The sequence below is a fragment of the Gossypium hirsutum genome, chromosome D11, assembly GCF_007990345.1.
Source record: "Gossypium hirsutum isolate 1008001.06 chromosome D11, Gossypium_hirsutum_v2.1, whole genome shotgun sequence".
In the NCBI taxonomy this organism is placed as follows: domain Eukaryota; kingdom Viridiplantae; phylum Streptophyta; class Magnoliopsida; order Malvales; family Malvaceae; genus Gossypium; species Gossypium hirsutum.
The window spans coordinates 34,715,230-34,737,057 of NC_053447.1; the positions used below are offsets into that span (position 1 = coordinate 34,715,230).

The 21,828-nt window shown below is 32.8% G+C and overlaps 1 protein-coding gene across 1 annotated transcript; it reads right to left on the reverse strand.

Moving 5' to 3' along the window:
* Positions 1-14,797: 14,797 nt before the first annotated feature.
* LOC107911151 (uncharacterized) lies at positions 14,798-21,525 on the reverse strand. The gene is made up of 8 exons (XM_041104297.1): positions 21,478-21,525; positions 21,288-21,422; positions 18,512-18,609; positions 18,328-18,428; positions 17,640-17,784; positions 15,780-15,927; positions 15,447-15,574; positions 14,798-15,134 (listed from the first exon to the last, which is right to left on the reverse strand). The coding sequence occupies exons 1-7, from the start codon at positions 21,523-21,525 to the stop codon at positions 15,467-15,469; spliced, it is 783 nt and encodes a 260-aa protein (XP_040960231.1). The 3' UTR covers positions 14,798-15,134; positions 15,447-15,466.
* Positions 21,526-21,828: the final 303 nt, after the last annotated feature.

Below are 21,828 nucleotides of genomic sequence, written 5' to 3' on the forward strand. Positions count from 1 at the left end.
TTCATGCTATTTCAGTTTTCTTGCATAAAAATCTCAACGTTTAGATTTTTTTCCTTAACTTTAATTTCATGGTTGCCTTGTTTTCCATTATTATGTTTATTTTTTTCACTTTGAGCATTTGTTGATAAACCTTTAAGGAGGTTGGTTGATAGATATATGGATAAACTAAACTCTTTGGAAAAAGGACTAAATCGTAACAAATTGGACTAATTTGGATATAACTAAGAACTTAGGTGGTGACGCCCCTAAGAGAATATTAAGATAAAGTGAGACTGGAAGGTAATCTTGTCGCGCACCTGTTCTTTAATCTCGAATTAATCGATGAGGTCAGAAGATAAGTCGGACCTAATTCGTCTAAGTCGGTAAAATTGAGATCGAAAGATAAAATGGAACCACTTAGTAATTTAAGTGATTTATGTTCCGAGCCTGAAATTTGGTGAACCACATCAAAGTCAACCAATCACCATTGGTTATTTGCTGGATAGACCCTTTAGTTTACATTTCTTCCAATTTAGGCCTTATGGTAAAATATTTAATTTTCTTGCAAAATCATCTTTTATGGATTGTCGTACTATAAAATCATATTAGTAGCCACTTAGACTCTATTGTGTATGCTAGTTATTGCTCAATCACCTCTTTCTTTGGGTTCGATCTTTGGAATACTTCGGTGTTTTGGTGTAACACTATTAATATTACAATTGACCTGTACGCTTGCAATAAAACTGGACTTTAAAAATTATTATATAAATTCAGTGTTTTAATATGCACGCACGTAGCCGATCACTACCCATAAATTGAAGTTTTCCATCCTTTCCCAAGGTGAAGTTCGTTGCTTCACTAGACATCATCCGCCTTTTATATTCATCACACTTCACATCTTTTAGTTGTTCTTTCAAAATCAGAGAAATGAAGATAGGTCGGGCAGTCAATTTTGCAAACAGCGATCCATCTTTTTAATGCAAACATTCGCTCGAATAGATGCCAAAGTTGCCATAGTTTTCCTACTTAAAGCAACCACTACTACATTAGCCTTTCTAGGATGGTACTCGATTCCCAGGTCGTAGTCCTTTAGTAGCTCCATCCATTGTCGTTGGCGTAAATTCAAATCCTTCCATGTCATCAAGTAATTTAAACTCTTATGGTCCAAGAACATGCAACACTTATCCCCATAGAGATAGTGTCTCCAGATTTTTAGTGCTAACACTACGACTGCTAGTCCAAGTTATGTGTTAGATACTTCTTCTCATGTGGCTTGAGCTGGCGAGATGCATATGCCATGACTTTTCCTCTTTGCATGAGCACACATCCTATGTAAGACACATAACCCGTATCCGTCGCTAGAATAAGGTTATAAAGCATTTCCGGAGTTTTCAAATCATACGAACACATATTTATAAACATTTTAATACCAATAAATGTAACACACATAACCTGTATCTGTCACCGAAACAGGGTTATGGAGCATTACCGAAGTTTTTAAATCATACGAACACATATCTATAAACATTTCATATCATATCAATAAACATATTAAAACAAAGTCAAAACATACATATTGTCCCTTACATGAACCTTTGAGGCCCTAAATATACGTTAGAAACAAGTTGGGACTAAATCGAAAACTCAGAGAATTTTTCAGAAAACATTGAAAATTTTCAACACTACAGAGGTCACACGACCAAGAGACACGCCTGAGTCTCAGGCCATGTGGGCATTCGAAGTAGGGACACACGACCGTGTCCCATCCTGTGTCTTTGCCCATGTAACTCACTAACTTGGGTCACACGGCCAAGCCACACGCTCGTGTGCCAGGTCATGTACCCTTCGAAATAACCTCACACGCCTGTGTGCCAGGCCGTGTGCTAGGCCATGTAATAGCATAACTTGCAACTCTTTGATAGCCACAGGGGGCACACAGCCGTGTCACCTGGCCGAGTGTCACACACGACTGACATACAAGCCCGTGTCACTGCCTGTCTGGACGAAAATAGGCCATTTTACAAGCCATTTTTCTCACCCAATTTAGCACATACCTACAACCAAAATTACACATACACATAAGCCAAAACAAGACATCAAAATCATGCATAAACAAGCCATATACATATGATATAATATCATACAACCAATATGACCAAAGACACCTCAAATGATAATATCAAAACATGTACCAATATAAACACAAATTGATCAAATGATCAACTAAGGCTTAACAAATTTTATACCATATTGTACTATTTGCTTTACCTATCAAAAACATACCAAAATGTACTAAATATGTCATTCAAGAATTATCTCCAAGTAATCATATAGTTCATTTATAACTAATGCACCAAATTACCATATTCACATGCTTCATAATGAAACCTACTATATGCATATTTGAACTATCATTCCATCATCCATCTTTCAAACATAACAAGCCAAGCATCAACCATTTTAAGTCTAATATTTACATGCCAAATCTATATCTATTACACCACCAAAATACCATAACTTAAGCCAAACCAAATGGCCATTTCAACTTAAAAACAAATGGCCAACATTAGCCAAAATACCTATATATGTCATTATAACCAAAATTAAACAACCGAAAGTACCAAAAGAGCCGATGGATAGTGTGATATAGCTCTGACAAGCTTCCAACCCAAACGAGCTTTTGATTCACTATAAAACACGAAAAATAACACAGAATAAGCATTTAAGCTTAGTAAGTTCATATAACTTAAAACATAACTTACCACTTAATCATAAAATAGTTAAGATAAACATAACATATCCCAACATAATTTGGCCAAATGCCTAAGCACATATACACCAACCATGTTAGCCATGTAAATGCATATACAAACCAATAATCATGGATGAGCACAACAATTGATTAAGTTTCATATACATTGTAACACCCTTAACCCGTATCCGTCATCGAAATAGGGTTGTGGAGCATTACCGGAGTTTACAATTCAAACGGACAGATATTTCAAACATTTCATAACATAGCAATGAACATATTAAAACCAAGTCAAAAAATACATATCATCCCTTATACGAGCCCTCGAGGCCCAAAATAGACACTAGAAACGAGTCGGGACTAAATCAGAAACTTATAGAATTTTTTAGGAAACAAGGAAAATTTTCAACACTGCAAGGGTCACATGGCCAAAAGACACGCCCATGTTTCAGGCCGTGTAGACATTCGAAATAGGGACACACGGTTGTGTCCTAGCCCGTGTCTATGCCCATGTAACTCACTGACTTGGGTCACATGGCCAAGCCACACGTTCGTGTGCCAGGCGATGTACCCTTTGAAATAACCTCACATGCCCGTGTGCTAGGCCGTGTACTAGGTCGTCTAACAGCTTGACTTGCAACATTTTGAAAGCTACAGGGGACACACGACCGTGTCACCTGGCCTTGTGTCACACATGGCTGAGACACACGCCCGTGTCTCTACCCGTATTGATGAAAATATGTCATTTTACAAGCCACTTTTCTCACCCAAATTGGTATATACCTACAACCACAATTGCACATATACACAAGCCATAATAAGGCACTAAAACCATGCATATTTTAGCCCTATAAAAATGGTATGATCACATACAACCAATATGCCCTTAGGCACCTCAAATGACAATAAATAAACATGTATAACTATGTATTCATTTTCGGCCAAATAATCAACTAACTTATAGGCATGTTTGTCTTAGTACATAACATGAAACTTACTTGCCAAAATATACCAAATGGTACTAATCATGCCATTCAACCACTAGCATCTAAAACTATATAAGCCATTCAAACCAAGTGCCATTTCACAACAATTCTAAACATCAACCATTAGAAAGTTAATATTTACATATCATATACTAAACTCATACCATCATCAAAGTGCCAAAACACAAGCCAAACAAATGGTCATTTAACAACCCAAAATACATGACCACATTAGCCAAAATACCTATACATGCCATTGTAACCAAAAATTAATATCCAAAAGTACCAAAAGAGCCGATAGATAGTGTAATATAGCTCTGACAAGCTTTCAACCAGAAATAGCTTCCGACTTACTATAAAACACGAAAGATAACATAGAGTAAGCACTTAAGCTTAGTAAGTTCATATAATATAGAATATAACTTACCACTTAGTCATATAATAGGTAAGTAAATAAGCATATCCCAATACAATTTGGCCAAATGCCTAAGCACATATACATCAACCATGTATCATCCCATAATAATAAAATAAATTTTTTGACCTCGAATTTGTGGTCTCAAAACCATTGTTCTGATTTCACTAAAAACGGGTTGTTACATACATGTATCACCTAATTCAATTTTCCATATACCATGTAACAACATTTCCATATTATTCATATGTATCCCTGTAATAGTTCGTAATGAACCCTTACCATTTCGTATCAGAATAATGCCCGTTGAACCATTAGAATTCCGTTGGATACCTAGGATAGCTCACACATAGTGTGCTAACTCAAATAACTGTAATCCGTCAAATCTTGTACATGTATGCTCACACGAGCTGTGAATCGGTATGCTCACACGAGTTGTGATTCAGTATGCTCACATGAGTTGTGAAAATAGGCCTACTCACACGAGTTGTGGGTCGGAATATAGCTACATGATGCTACTCAAACGAGCTGTGAGTATCCGCAACACATGCCGGACCTCAACCATCTATAGGATGTTCAGGACCAGCACCCAAATCATGTAAACCCTAATGACATGTCATTTGTATCCTACGAATTGTTAAGGTTCAAACAAGGCTCGGTAATAGTCGTACGTCATTGGATATGCAACCGATATATACATATAACAATTCATAACACAAGTATATTTCGAAAGAAAACATGTATACACAATTTAATTGCACGAACTTACCTCGATTAGTATACGTAGATACGTAGGTAATTAATCCGAGACATTCTCTTTGCCCCGATCTAAAGTCATACGAGGTCTATTTTAATCTATACGGATAAATTTAACTCAATTGAATATATATTTCATTCAATTTAACCCAAAATCAATTTTTGGTAAAATTACCATTTTGCCGCTATATTTTTAGTTTCTTTACAATTTAGTCCCTCACTCATAAAAATGAAAATTCATGAAATTCCACCATAACCCATTATATTCGAATATCAATTAGGTCTCTAGCAAGCCCTATAATTCATTTATTCCACAATTTCACCATGTAAAATTATCTATTTTTCAATTTAATCCCAATTTGACATTTTCATCAAAAATCTCTTTACAAAAGTTGTTTATCTAACAACAACTAATCATTTTCTTCCATAACTCAACAAAATTCATGCATATTCATTAATGGTAAAACTCTAATAGTTTAGCAGTTTCATAAATTAGTCTCCGGGTTAGCTAGATTAACTACAATGATTCCAAAAACATAGAAATCATTTAAAAAGGGACAAAAATACATACCAGTCAAGCTAAACAAGCATGATCGAACCCTAGATTCAACAATGAATTCTTTATCTTCTAATTTCGATTGTAAATGATGAAAGAAAAGATGATGGCTTATTTTATTTCATTTTTTTAATCATTATTTTATAATTTACTTAAATAACCTTTAAAAACATCACTAATTACACTTATACCAAGCCATGTACATCCACTATCAACATAAATGGTCTAATTACCATGCAAGGACTCATACTTTAAGGTTCTACAGCAATTTAAAATTTTTAGCTACTAGAACTCAACTTTTACACTTTACGCAATTTAATCCTTTTATTCAAATTGAGCATATAAACGGTAAAATTTCTTAATGAAATTTTTATATGGTACTACTATCATGCTGTAGGCAATAAAATAATAATAAAATAAATATTTCAATGTCAGATATGTGGTCCCAAAACCACTGTTCTAATTTCACTTAAGACGGGCTGTTACATCCCAGTCCATTTAAGGATGCGTTAGTAAACAAAGTGTACTCCACGCCAAAATCCAACTGAGCTAAAATTGAGGCTTCGGTTAAAACTGCTTACAGCTTGTTCCTCTGACACACCTCTACCCACTCGAATTTATCTTTCTTTCTTAACAGTCGCATGAGAGGTGTCACCAATATGGTGAACCCTTTTATGAACCGCCTGTAGTAGCCTACCAAACCTAGGAAACTACGTACCTCAGTGACATTTCTTGGAAACTTTCAATCAACCACAACTTTGATTTTATCAAGTTCTACCTTGATGCCCTCAACGGAAGTAACATGACCCAGAAAATAGACTTCCTTCAGCCAAAATTCACACTTACTAGATTTGGCATACAACTTGTTCTCTCACAAGGTTTTTATCATAATATCCAGGTGTTCTTCATGCTCTACTACACTTTTAGAGTAAACCAAAATATCATTAATAAAATGGCTATGAAACAATCCAAGTAGGGCTGAGAAATTCTATTCAATAAATCCATGAATATTGTAGGCGCATTCGTTAATCCGAATGGCATTACTAGGAACTTATAATGTCCATGCATGAGCAAAATACGGTTTTCAAATCATCATCACCCTTAATCTTTACTTAGTAGTAGCTAGATTGCAAATTAATTTTGAAGAAAATTTTAGCCCCACATGGTTGGTCAAACAAGCCTTCTATCCGAGGTAGCGAGTACTTGTTCTTCATAGACACCTTATTCAGTTTGCAATAATTGATGCATAAGCAAAGAGTCTCATCCTTCTTTTTCACGAACAAGATTGACGCACCCCAAGGTGAAACACTTGGTGGAATATATCCTTTGTCCAGAAAGTCTTGTAATTGTTTCTTTAACTTCTTCAACTCCAATGACACCATCCTTGTAACACTCCTAACCCATATCTGTCGCTGGAACAAGGTTACGGAGCATTACCAGAATAAACAGATTAAATACAGACATTTCATATTATTTAACATTCATAGCAGATATTATTTATAAAGTCCCTTATATAAGTCCTCGAGGCCCAAAACATACTTTTGAAACAAGTCGAAACTAAACCGGGTACTAAGAGAATTTTTCACGAAATTTCAAACTTTTTCCTAAGTCCAGGGCACACACGCCTGTGTGGCTCACACGGCCAAAAGACACGCCCGTGCCTCAGGCCGTGTAGGCATTCAAAATGGGACACACGGGCATGTCCTAGCCCGTGTCTGTACCCTTGTAACTCTCTAACTTGGGTCACACGACCAAGAGACACGCTCATGTGGTAGGCTGTGTGTAGCTGCAGGGGTCACACGGCCAAGCCACATGCCCGTGTGCCAGGCCTTGTGATCAATTATGAGTATTCTGTTTTGAAATTTTAAAGATGGAAGAGACACACGACCAAAACACACGCCTATGTGCTAGGCCGTATGTCACACACGGTTGAGACAGACGACCGTGCCTCTACCCCTATGGACAAAATATGGCCATTTCCAAGCCTCATTTCTCACCCAAACTTGTCTTCAACCTACATTAACACTTAAACACATTCCCAATTCAATATAAAATATTTGAATCAAGCTATAACCAAGTTTTATGCATATCATATCATCTTATATAATCAAGTATCCATGCTTAACAATTTGATCACTTATACATATATATATGTATTCATATTTGTACCAATTCAAGCAATGTTGCAATTTTCCTATTAGTTAACCATCAATAAATTATATCAAAACACATATCAACTATGATAAAGCCATATACTTATATATATCAAAATGTATCAAACTTAAGCCATACCAATCGCAAATCACAACCAAACACATACAAACCATCATTTGGCCAAATTTAGCCTATACATGCCATATACCCAAAAGAAATTTTTCTATTTATACCGAAACAAGCTGAAGGATAGTATGATGTAGCTCCGACCAGCTTCCAACCTTTACGAGCTTTTGAATATTGTAAAATAAAAGAAATAAATAGAGTAAGCATTTAATACTTAGTAAATTCGCATAACAGGAAATTAACTTACCATTTTTTCATATTTAAGGTAAGCTAACTAAACATGCTCAAACCAATTTGGCCAATTGCTTAAACACATATCCTCATCAAGCATGTTAGTCATGTAATTCACATAAATACCAAGAAACATAAATGAGCTCATCAATATTCAATTTCCACATACATGTATTTATCACTTCAAGTGTCCATGAACATGTATATACGCTATTAACGGAACTTGGTTAATTTCCTTCCTCAACTTAGCCGAATCCATGATATACGCTAGGTAGGCCTCTGTGCCCTTAACTAATAGCTTTCTGGAGGATACTGCCAAAATTATTCTACCTGACATACTGGTCTGTACGCCAGGCAATACCACATCTCTACTTTCTGCAGTTAATAACCGTACGCCTTTGGTGTGGCGTTATGCCTGATTAACCAATCCAGCCCAACAATAACATCGAATTCATGAAAACTTAGCAGCAATAAGTTGCCAAAATGATGTGTTCGCCAAAAGTCAGCGAGAAATTTTTTTTAACTTTGCTAACCACCGTACTCTGACCAAGAGGGTTGGTCAACAACACATTTTTCTAAAAAGAAACAACTTCTAAACTCTTACCTTTTATGACCTTTGTACAAATGTATGAATAAGTTGATCCAGGGTCTATTAATGCATGAATGTTATTTCTCAGAAAAGAAAATTTACACATAATAACCTCTAGTAAGTTTGCAACTGCTTTGGCCTTCATTACATAGGCTTTGGTGGACACCTCTGAGTTGGTCTTGTTGTAAATCTTCTTTAGAGTCCCCTGAATTGATCTTGATTCTGCAACTGTTTCAGATCTCATCTCCTATTGTGTGCTTTGTGCCCTTCGCACATATTGTTCTGCGATGACTTCAGCTTTTGAGGGGCAGTCTCTAAGTTGATGATCCGTAGATTCATATGCATAACAAACTCCTGCATGTCTCCAACATTTTCGCCTATGATTCTTTTCACAGTGTTCACATACGGGGTCCATTATTATCCTGGTCCCACCAATACTCATTATTGAGGTAGCTTGTCATCCATATCCTTCTTGTCAGAAAATTGAGGACTAAAAATCTCTCCTAGGTGTAAAGAATCTTCTATCTTTTGGCTTTTTAAAATTCATAGAGGATGGTGGACTAGAGACCCTACGCTTCATTCTATCTATATCATGCCATCTATTTCTTTCTTGGATAATTTTTTCAATCTTCTGAGCCATGGCTGTCATGGCCTCTAGACTCTGAACTTCTAATGCCACCACCAGGGTATGAATTTCATCCATTAAGCCTCACTTAAACATCAGGCACAAGGCTTTTTTTAGTTTGAAACATGTCTCTCACATAGCAACTAAGTCTAACAAATTCTCGTTTATATTAAATTACTGACATTCGTCCTTGTCTGAAATATAGAAACTCTTTCTACATTTACTCAACATACATCACATCTTATTAACATATTTTCCCTAAACTTTGTTAAGTAAAGTGTCAATAAATCAACTCTTCTAGGGCCACACTTAACAACGTTTCCCACCATTGCTACGCTTCCCCTTCCTTTAAGGAAACAACACATAAGAGGCTATCCGTCGGAGTGCCCTTCAGCTCTGAAATTACTCTACATACACCAGAAAACCATTATTCTGTTACTGCGGGGTCATCACATTTATCCTCTAAAAACTCTTTAGCATCCCATTTACATATCTCTCTCACGGGATCTCTTTTATACTAAGTTGCAGTTGGTACCTAAGGTATAGGAGGTACTGGTTGTACCACTTCTGATTGAGATTGCAGTGATAGTTGAGGTACTTGAGCTGTTCCAATGAACTGGTCAAACCATTAACCTATCATTGTGAAAATTTTCGGCCACGCCTGAATTAACTACAAGATCCTGTCCTTGATCCAGTCGTACATGATTTTCAATTTCCTTGTTTGTGGCTTCTTTTGAACTTTCAGACATTATTTTTAGCTGCAACACAACTTAAGTTAAACAAAACTACAGGGACTAAACTAAGCTAAAGATATATCATGTATAGCGGGGCATGACTTAACCTTTGATTTTTTGAGAATCGGCTCAATTTAGGCTTTGATACGAAACTTGTAGCACCCCTTAGCCCGTCAAGAAGACATGGCGTGTCTCATATAGCCAGAAAAATTGCCCAACGGACTGAGGCATTATTGACAGATACAAACCCTTCGAATTAACATAAAACTTTTAGAAAAACAGTTATGAAGATTTTCTTTGGTGTAAAAAAATCATTATTCTTCTCTCATTTGGTAACGCATCTTTAAAGAAAATAATAGGGGTTATAAAAGACAATCTATTAATCATCTACTACCATCAATGGTGAATAAGAAGGAACTGAGGCATTACTGATAGATACACACATGTCCAAATGCAACGCATCGACTTATTTACAGTAAGAGCAACTTACCATACACAAGCCACATATCATGGAAGTTTCATAACACAAAGGAAGTAAGAAGGAACTCACTAGCAAAATTTAGAACAAAATCTACTTTACTGGTCCTTTGCCTTAATTGCTTGAACCTTCACTAGCTTTTTAAGCTAAATAAGAAACAATTATAACCATCAGATCATTTATCTAATTCAATCATGCATGAACTAATGCAAAAATGTAAATCCCTTTGGCAACAACCTAAAGGCTTTCCAGAAATTATAAGATGGTACTTAACAAGGGTGTTTTAATTAGCTGTTGGAAACCTTCCTCATCTTCTCTAACGAAAATACCTTAAAAATTTCTAGAAACTCAGAAAAGAACGCAGAGAAAAAAAAAAGGCAAAACATGCCGACTATCGGTATCCTTATATAACATAGATATCGAGGACAAAGCTTAGTGGAAAGGTTAGAAAATCCCACTATAGCCCCTAAAACCCGAGCCAACTAAACAAATCATTCTGCTACCTAAACACATAAAGCTGTCATCTATAGTACTCTAGTTCAATTCCAAACAGGTCTCAACTAAACTCTAACGATACTCACTAGGGGTGAGCAAAACTCGATTCGACTCGAAAAAATCGAAAAAAAAATTTGAATTTCGAGTTAAACAAATCGAGTTATTCGAGTTAATCAAGTTATTCGAATCAACTCAAATTTTTTTTCGAATTTCGAGTTCAAATCGAGTTGAGTTTTCGAATTCGAATAACTCGAATAATTTGAATAATTCGAATATCAAACTATAATATTTTACATTTTTACCCCAAACTCCTAAACCTTTTTACTTTTCCCTCAAAACTTTTACACCTTCCCACTTTCCCCCCAAAACTTTTACTCCTCTCCCCTCCCAACCCTCCAATCTACCCAAAATTCATTTCCCACCAAAATTTTACTCTCCCATTTACTTTTTCTCAAAATTTTACTCCCAAAAACCCTCAAAATCTTTTATTTTCCCCCAAAATTTTTACTCCCTCCCACTTTTCCCCTAAAAATTTTATTCCCTTCCCATCTCACCTCCCATCTACCCCAAACCCTCCCCCCTCCAATTTTTTTTTAATATTTTCCCTCCAAAATTTTACTCCCCCTATTTACATTCCGTCAAACTTTTATTCCCCAAAACTTTTTATTTTCCTCCTAAACTTTTACTTCTCACCCTTTACTCTCAAATAAAAAATCAAAATTATCCAAAAAAAATCACTAAACATAAATAGTAATAATTTTATTTATATCTACTATTTATATTATTAAATTAAATTTCACATTTTATATTATTTATATTATTGAATTGTTTAGTCATATTGAATATTTATATTAAAATTGAATTATTAATTATGCCATAAAATATTCGTCTTAAAATTTTATATTGGTATCAATTTCACATCTTATTTTTAAAATAACTTTTATTAAAAAATCATATTTTTACATTTAATATATTTTTTAATTCCAAAATACATAGTGATAAGAATCTGAAGATAATTGAAACAACTAAGCAAGCAAAGAAGCTAACCAGTATATAAAAAATTAATAAATAAATTATGAGGTGATGAAAGTTAATAAAAATTTTGATTAAGGTGGACAAATTTTATTATGATGGGTGACAATGGTTACAAGGACCCCAAAATTATTTTTTAAAAATTAACTCGAACAAATATATTCGATTCGATTCGATTTGAATTCTATCTCACTCGACTCGATTTGAGAAAACTTCAAATAAAGTTAGGATGATAAAATGAGATTCGAAAACTCGATTAACTAGAAAATTTTCGATTTGATTCGATCGAATGCTCACCCCTAATACTCACTGAGACATGGTTTTCACGTTAAAACACGAAAAACAAGTCTATTGATTCGCAAACTAACGAGTTTGTACCAAGTATTTGGGGGTAGCGGATTGTCACACAAAAGAGATCACCAAACCCTAGAGTTCCCCAAATGGTGAATTCCTGCAAGGCGTCCCTCAATTAGGTGTATTGTTGAATCCACGCAATACACCACCTAGACACTTAAAGGATAATTCACCCATTTTTTTCTACCTTGGCTTATTAATTGTATGCCAAACAACATATCAATATGGTCTACGCCAAGCGGGCTATTACATAGTCTATATGATGGGATACTGTTTTTTTAGTGGATTTGATCATCGTAATACTTTCTTAAATAAAATTATTTTGTTGTAATTTGTTACTTGACGATAATCTTGTATCCTTTTGCAACACCAAGTCGTGTCGTCGTTGGAGATAAGATTTAAAGTAGTTTTTGAAGAATTTACGTGGGTCTCAAAGAGAGGGATGTTTTTTTTTTTTTAACTATACAAAGTAATTTTTTGTGGAACATGTAATATTTAATAGTCCATTATACACATTTCAGAAATTGTAGTCCATTATACACATTTCAGAAATTGAACTTATCCAACTAAGTAATATTTCCTATTTTGTGATTTCGTACATCACATCATTAGTACAATTTCTATTTTTATTATATTTAATATTACGATTCTTTTAATAAAAATCTTAATATTATTATGGTGAATTTCTACACATATATATAGTTATTGAACGTTTATAAAAACCATTAATTGAATTCAAAATTTATCAATTCGTTTCTATATTAAAATTTGAACATTTATGTATGAACTAATTAGATTATTAGAAAATCTTAATATTATTATGATAAAATCTAAATAATAGAGGAAACTATTTGAAGTTTATTACGTATATTATTATGATAAAAAGATTGTTTGACCTTTTTTTTTTTGAAAATTCAAAAAATCTTTGTTTGACTTTTTTAAGGATTTAAGGTTGTTTGACTTTTAATAGGTCGTGTTTTAGGAAACAAAAGACTATATTGATTTAATATAAAAATGTTGATATGGCAAACAATAGAACTACCGCTTGTGAGAAGAGTAACTTTGCCAAATATAAAAATGGAGACTATGATGGTGGACATTTATCTTTGAACATTGAAGAACTTATTCATTCCTCATTTTCCAATGAGACCCACCACTTCTAAAAATCTTTCTTAGTTATATCATTTTCTTCTCCTCACATTAATTAAATATTAAAATATTGTATTTTTTTATTTTTCTGTAATTGCATCTTAATTTAATAATGTATATTTTAAAAAATGGTATTTAAAAACAATATTATAATAAATTTGCAAATTTTTAATATATTTTAATGTCTATCAAATGTAAATTATGAACAATACTTTAGTATGGTTAAATTTTTTCCTTCAATAAAACATTTAAGCTAAAAAATAATCATAAATTTATTTAAAAATTAATTTATGTTGTAATTTAATCTAAATGAAATTTCTTGAAGTGTTCCCTAAATGCAATATTGATTTAATTTTGATTTAAAAGATTTTTTTAAACTAAATTTATTTTGAAAAAACAACATACTAAAATATAAATTCCATTCAAATTCATAACATATGCAAAATAATAATAGAAATATATTATGGGGTGTCTGGTAAACAGAGTTTTGGGTATTTTTTAGCTGATTTGAGCTTAAATAGAGGATTGGATAGTCAAACCCTCTAATTGTAGTGTTTGGTAAATGGAAGTTTGCAAGAGCTTATTGAGTTAAAAGCTCCAAAACAAAAAACACTAGAATGGGCAACTATTTTCAACGATTAGATGAGAATGAGATATACCTAATGACATATTGAATCATGCTTGCTCAAAAATTAGGGAGGGTTTGGATTGGCGGTGGGGTGCAGTGCGTTTAACTTACCTTTTCAGTACACCAAAATAGGCTTTTAGCGGCGCTTTTTTTAGGCCTTGAGCGGCGCTTTGAGAAGCGACGCTTAAACAACAAACGCCACAATGAAGATGACTTTTAGCGGCGCTTTTTAACAAACGCCGCTAAAACATGACTTTTGAAAAAATATTTTAATTAAATAATATTTATTTGTATGATAATTATTATATTATGTTTTGTTTTGTTTTGTTTTGTTTTTAAGGATAAAAATATTAATTAAATTAAAATTTCTATTAAAATTTTAACTTTAAAACTAAATATATATTTCCATGTAACAAGAATATAAATTCGTACCGATTTCAAATATTTCCTATAAAAACCTGTCACGACAGTAATATATATTGCATGCTTGATAATATATCAACCATCACAACCGCATATATTTCAAGACAATTCACAATTCTTAAACACCTATTCTCACAGAAAAATTAGCTAAGTATGACAGGCTTCAAATTGTTGAGAAAAATCAATACAAAGATTTATAACCTCAAGCTATCAAACAATTCCATTCATCTAAAGACATCCTTCTTAGAAAATTTATGAGCACTATGTCATACTCATTTATCAGCTCTTAAAAAATTAACAGCATGTATGACCTTGCAATTCAATTAATCACCACATTTCGTCCAGCAAGCACTTTATTGGCTTTCTATAAAATTTAAGATTCTTAGACTATCCCCAGAAATTATTTTCCAGTCCAAAAAGAATCCAACAGAAAATTATTAATAGCAATTGACTTGCATATTTAAAATGACAAGCAAGTTAGTTACTGACATCAAGGGGAGGATTTAGATATTCTATTCCATTGCTTATCTGACCATATGGCTCCATTAAATAAACCACATTTTGTAGATCATCTTTGGTCAAATTTAGTCCAAGGTGATTCACCAGCATTTGGCTAATTTGCTTGACAATTTTGGTTTTCCGCAGCCATTTTGGGATCATGCTGCTGAAAGTCTACAAGCAGTAAAAATTACAGTTAGATAAGTTGGTTAAAATTGATTAGTGCCTAAAACGTGAATTTACCACCAATTAAGATGGATTAGTTAAATATGAAACTCAAAGAAACAGAGGTAAACATGTAAACTGAATGAAAACACTTAAATAACTGATTCTTCGAATTTCAGGAAGAATAAAACAAGACATTAATGAGATTGGTAAGGTACTAGCAACCACAACATAAGATCCAAGGGCAATAGAAATATTATAGACGGTGAAGTATTAAACCATTCCAGGTACCATCAAATAGAAATAGGAGTCATTTCTTACCGCAAACCAGCTACAATAGCTCATAAGTTCATCCGTATCAAGAAACTTGTTTCTAAATGCACTACCTTCCAAGGCACAGGAACAAGTTTAAGTTCTTTAGGCCGCAGAAAAACAGTCTTCTCAGCAACCTAAAGAAATAGAAGGATCATGATTTAAGAGTATATTGGCAGACACAACTTAAGTTTAAAATAAAAACCATTAACAACAACATAAATTCCGCAAGCAAATACATGCAGACAAACAAGATGATTCTGATGCAAACATTATACATGCCATATACCAAGCCTAAATAAGTTAGCACTGGATTAATCATTGATGAAACATATAAGATACCTGGTCAAAGCCCAGCAATAGGAGCTTGCCAACTCCTAATCTCAAAAGCATAGATGCAGCATGACTTCCAACACCTCCAAGACCAATGACCACAACATAGGACGATGTAACCTTTTGCTGAGAATCAAGGCCAAAGAACTGGATATTCCTAGCAACAAACAACAAAGACAAAGACAAATACATGTTCAATTATTCTCTCAAAATGTTAGAGAAGGATGGTCAGGTATGTCTAAACCTCACATTCGACATATTATATGAATACTGGCCAATCCATGAGTGCACTTTAGCTCAGAACAATAGTCTAAGAAATTTAACAGTAAATCAAACATTCTCACCTATGTTCAAGCAAAGCTCACCTATATTCAAGCTTGGTTCGTTGATTAAATGTGATTAAACTCATTTATTTAATTAGTAACCACACATAACAAGAAGTTAATTAGCAACCTGTAACCAAGAAAATACCACATCATAATCTTTTTTTAATCAAAATTTTATACATTTATTGTATAATTGTTTTCTCCTATATTATGAGCGTGTCAAAATCTAATATACAATATATATATTTTTTGTGTGAACTATAAAATAAATAATTATATACATATATAATTTAGGTAAATTATACCAACAGTCTTTAAATTTTATATAAAATTATACTTTAATCATTCCACTTTAAAAATTAAGCACGTTTAAATTGGCACAAAAATAAATAAATAAATACATGCCTTGAATAAGACGCAATGAAATGATATATTTTAGGTTTATGTCAATCTGTGACTATGACCTTTTTATCAATCCAACCACATATAGCTACCAATTTTCTTGGCAAAATAAACGATCATTTATCATAAAATTTTAACATCATGCACTCGCAAGTCAAACTTTTTTATTCATATATGCCGACTAAATTTTAATTCAATTGATGTTAGTATAATTGTCAATCTGTGACTAAATATTCTTTTGATAAATCATAAACAAAAGTTACCAGAAATGTACATTCAAAGTCCAAATAAGCAAAAGGAAAATAATGCAGACCATAGCATACCAAAACTTCATACTTCCCAGGCTTTAAAATCTATCATAGCTATATTAGATGGACACATGACATGACGGCCAAAAAACATAGAACAAATAAAGTGCAAGAACTAGACAAGTAAGTAAGTAATGTTAGACACAATAAGTAAAGTTTAAATAAAGAAGTTATGACAACAAATTATTAAAATATATCAATACCAATATGATATGAATACATAAATGCTCCGAAATTAAAAAATAACTTGTAAACAAGAACGAAACTTGTATAGTTGCATAGACTTATATTTGAGGGTTTTTTTTTCATCTGGCGCCATTTAAAAAAATGAGAAAAATGAGATATATATAGAATAAATATGAAAAGGATTAACTGATAAAGGCTCTATGTATATACAAAAACCTTTTATATATCTAATATTCTATATAATGAGTCGGCCTATATCTATAAAATAAAACTAACAATCAATATATTTATAGATTTATAATATTCTATAAAGAAGAAAGATGCGGCAAGGCACATATAAATGCATGCAAACATAAATGAACAATCACAATGCACTTTAAAATGCTAAACAATTTAATTTTATTTTTTTTACCGAAACACACTTAAAAATTTGAAATTATAGAAATGTATATGCATAGCTTTAGCTCAAATCCAGCATCTATGAAAATCTATTTGGAAAGCGAAGGGATACCCTAAACTGCAATAATGAGAGACCACAGGCAAAGCTTTAATTCCACATTGAAAAACGGCCTCTATCCCACCAATTTCATTTCTATGCTCCAAAACCTACTATTTACAGGTAATATTAAAATAAAAAGGTATCTTGCCTTTGGTATTTCTTGATGCAGTGAAGGTAGTTCCTTCGGACGATAATAGTCCTTACCATTTTTGCACTATGGTAAGTACCGGCAAGGATACGGCCTCTAATAGAAACAGTGCCAGTAAATGGGCTTTTCTTATCAATATATGTTCCTGAACAACATTGAAATCCAATGTAAGTGTCAATAAATGCAATTGTAGAAAGGGTGAGGGTGAAGTAGACATGAAATAGTACAATGAAAATGAATCAACAAAGGGCTAGACATTCATAAAAATTATGGATGCCCCATGGTTCTATGACATGAACTGTTTGAGTAAAGGTAAGATCTCAGAAACATGTTAGCCAAAAACATGGCCTCCACAGTGTAATCACATCGATCAAATAAAACCCCAAGAGAAAGCATCTAACATGAAGTGCAATAAACTTACTATATCAATGCCCTAAAACAGTTCCAAGCAGAAAACACAGTAAAATGGTGATGAATGTTGTCCCAAAATCTCCAAAAAGAACAACATAGTTAGACTATCTAGTTTAGCAATAAAAAAATATATAGCAGAGAACAAGTAATTACCATTACACATATTCAGTGATGAACACAAGGAAGCATGGCTAAGAAACATGTATTCTAATTGCCAAATCAAATAACAATATGCAAGCAAAATAGTAATGATAAGGAAGAGCAAAGTAAAGCAAACCTTCAATGGCCTCTCTGGGTGTCTTAAAGCCTAACCCAATGCTTTTCCAGAAGCGATTCCCTCCCTTTCCAGGTCTCTTTCCTTTCCCAATTTTTTTACAGCTGATAGAGGTATTAGAATGGTCTGAGTAAGATGAATTAGCAACAAAGTAAAACATATATAACAATGGAAGAAGCTAGTTCACCTTAAAAACACCTTGGGTTGTTTGAGAAATGCTTTCTCCGTATAATATACAATAAAAAGAAAGATCAAAGCAGTTTCAACACATAAAAATTTTTGGATCTACGAGGAGAAAAAAGAAAATTTTTGGAATTGAAAGATGGCAGCCCTTGGATTTGAACTTGCAGCGGCGAATGTAAAAAAGAAACTGAAATTTATTCAAAACAAAATGGAAATAAATTAAACAAGGAAGAGTGAAATTTATACGAGAGAAGGAAAGACAACTAGGCGGAGAATTTTTAAAAGTGAAATTAGGGTTTTTAGGGGGAAATTTTAGGATAAAACGGCGCCAAGTGAAATGTTTTTTTATAGCGTTTTTATAAAAAACTTTCTGACAACGCCACTAACAAATTTAAATTCTTTTATTGAAACGGCGTCGTTTTGAAAAATATTAATATATAGTTAAAAACGCCATTAAAGTTCTCATATTTTTTATGTTCAATTATTGTATCTTTCATATAAATTATAAATAAAAGAATTATTAAAATTTTAAGTAATATTTAAAAGAATTAAATAATATTATAAATTTTAGTTTTCTTATTTCATTTTTATTCTTGTATTTTTTTTCTTATAATTTGGTCCTATCCAAATTAAATAATTACCCTATATATCCATATCAAATATATCAAATGATTTAAATTAAATATTTTTAAATATAAAAGCATTAATTAATTGTAAAAATTGTATCATTTAACAAATCTCAAATAAACCTTAAACCCTAAATTAACTTAAATTAACCATTCAATATACATAAAGTCTATCTATTATATATCTCTTAAATAATATAAACTATACTCAAAATTTCAATATATTAAATTTATTATTATCTCTTTTACAATTATATAAGAACATATTTAATATATAAATTAAAAAACTAATTAATCTAAACCCTAAACCTTAATCCGACCCTTGAAACCCTAGATCCCTAACTCCTAACCCCTAACCCCTAACCTAAATCTTAAATCCCAACCCTTAAACCATAATCCCTAAATCTATATATAATCCCCAAACCTGACAATAGTAACTCCTAAACTGGCTTTAAATATTAAATTAACCATATACCGTAAACCATATAAACCCTAAACTATAATGATAATTAATTAAATATTTTAAAATTAATACTATCTTATCTTTTTCAATTATATATGAAATTATTTAATATATATAAATTAAAAAACATCTTTAAAATATAAATTAAAATGCATTTTTTGGATGATTTAATGAATATGGCAGGATTAACTCTAAACCCCTAACCCTTAAATCCTAAACCCGGCCCTAAACCTTAAACCCTAACCCTTAAACCGTAAACCATAAACAATAATCCCTAAACTATAATGACAATTAATTCAATATTTTAAAATTAATACTATCTCTTTTACGATTATATAAGATATTTTTAATATATAAATATCAAACACGTTATAGACACTTAAAACTTTGAGATAGTTATACTATTTTTTTTTCACTTATAGGAACCTCATACACTCAAGCACTGCAAATCTTTTGTGAATTAACCAATGCTTATGAAGATCTACTACTTACGATTATCAATGCCAGTTGGAATCACAAATATTAACAAGAATCAGACATAGATGGCAAAATTAATCAAGCACTTTCAAGGGACATCATTCTAGCAGATCTTTAAAGAAATGGATTTCAATCCAGAATTCAGCAGTTCTATAACTAGCAGCCTAGCAGACAGATGGAAAAATAATATTTATTTTAGAGATCAGTCTACCTCTTAAGTAGAATAACTTTCTGTAAACTTTAACCTTGTGAACTTTTTTATTAATACATTTCTTCTAATACTTCTTAGAGATAATCACAGTCAAGAGATTCAACCATTAAGATTCAATGGATGGTTAATATAAGACCAAACAAAGACAATGCATCTAATTTAATAAATTAAGCAGTGCTCATGAACAAAGCAAAACAGTGTATAAGAAATTATTTAATATGTAAATTTAAAAACACTCAGTAATGTACCCAAAAAACTTAAAAATTATTTTGAATAATAGTATTTTAAATAACGTACCCAAAAAACTTAAAAATATTTTTGCGGCGCTTTTCCAAAAACACCGCTAAAGCCCCGAGCATTAGCGGCGCTTTTCCCAAAACGCAGCTAAAGCCCCGAAAAATAAAAAAACGATGTCGTTGTGCTTGGGTTTTTTGCGGCGCTTTTTGGAAAACGCCGCTAATGCTTATTTTTAGCGGCGTTTTCCAAAAAACACCGCTAATACTAGATCTTTAGCGGCGTTTTTCCTAAAGCGCCGCTAATGCTTGATTTTTGGTGGCGTTTTGTATCCAAACGCCACTAAAAATGCCGCTAAAAGCCTGTTTTGGTGTAGTGTTTGCCTCATGCTACAGTATCGTTACAATATCTAATCTAACAACCACCATTATTTTTACACTAACTGCTAGTAAACGCACTGTCCATCCAAACCCACCTTTTGCCACATGTTCTCAAACCTAATAGGGGTGTCAAGATATTACTAGCCTCAATTATCCCATTTTTACTTTCACCTCAAAAGTCCAAAGTAAATCTCAAAAAAAAAACCTCTGTAATAACCCATTCTTGCTCGGGCCCAAACCAGATTAAAAAAACCAAACACAAAAATAAATAAAATTTCCAAAATAATTAAACAGTTTAGTCCAAAAATTACAGACCAAAAAATTACAAACTTAAATACAAAAGAGGCCCATTGGCCCAAAAACCTAAACTAATTCAAAAAAACCTAAACCCTAATGCTCCCATGTGCACTGTACCCCTCCCTCGATCGCGCCGTTCGAGCCTCGTCTCGAGGCCTGGCACCTTCTGCTGCCATTACAGCGAAATGGCAAAGGCCAGGGTTTTCTCCTTTGTTGACCTCGCGAACCTGCAAAAGAGAACAAAGAAGACAGAAGCAAGGACAACAAGAAATAGTAGAAAACAGTAGCACAATGTATAATGCACAGTGGATTATCGGCTATAAAAGCCATTACTAGATCAATGTAATTTTTTTACAGAAAAAAAAATTGAATACGAAATACACAAAGAAAAATCAATCAAAGAAGGATAGAAAAATTCTTAAACGAGATCCTTTTATTTTATTTCTTCGCTTTTCTTTATTTATTTACTCTTTTTTTAAAGAATAAACATAAAATAGAATAAAGAGCCGAGATCTTACCAGTTTTTCGCATTTGCGCCGCCATGGGTGGTTGAGGCTGTCATCTCCGATGAAAGATGACACTTTTTCAAGCTTGGGGATTGAAAGGCCGAAATATGGCCATTTTAAAAATTTT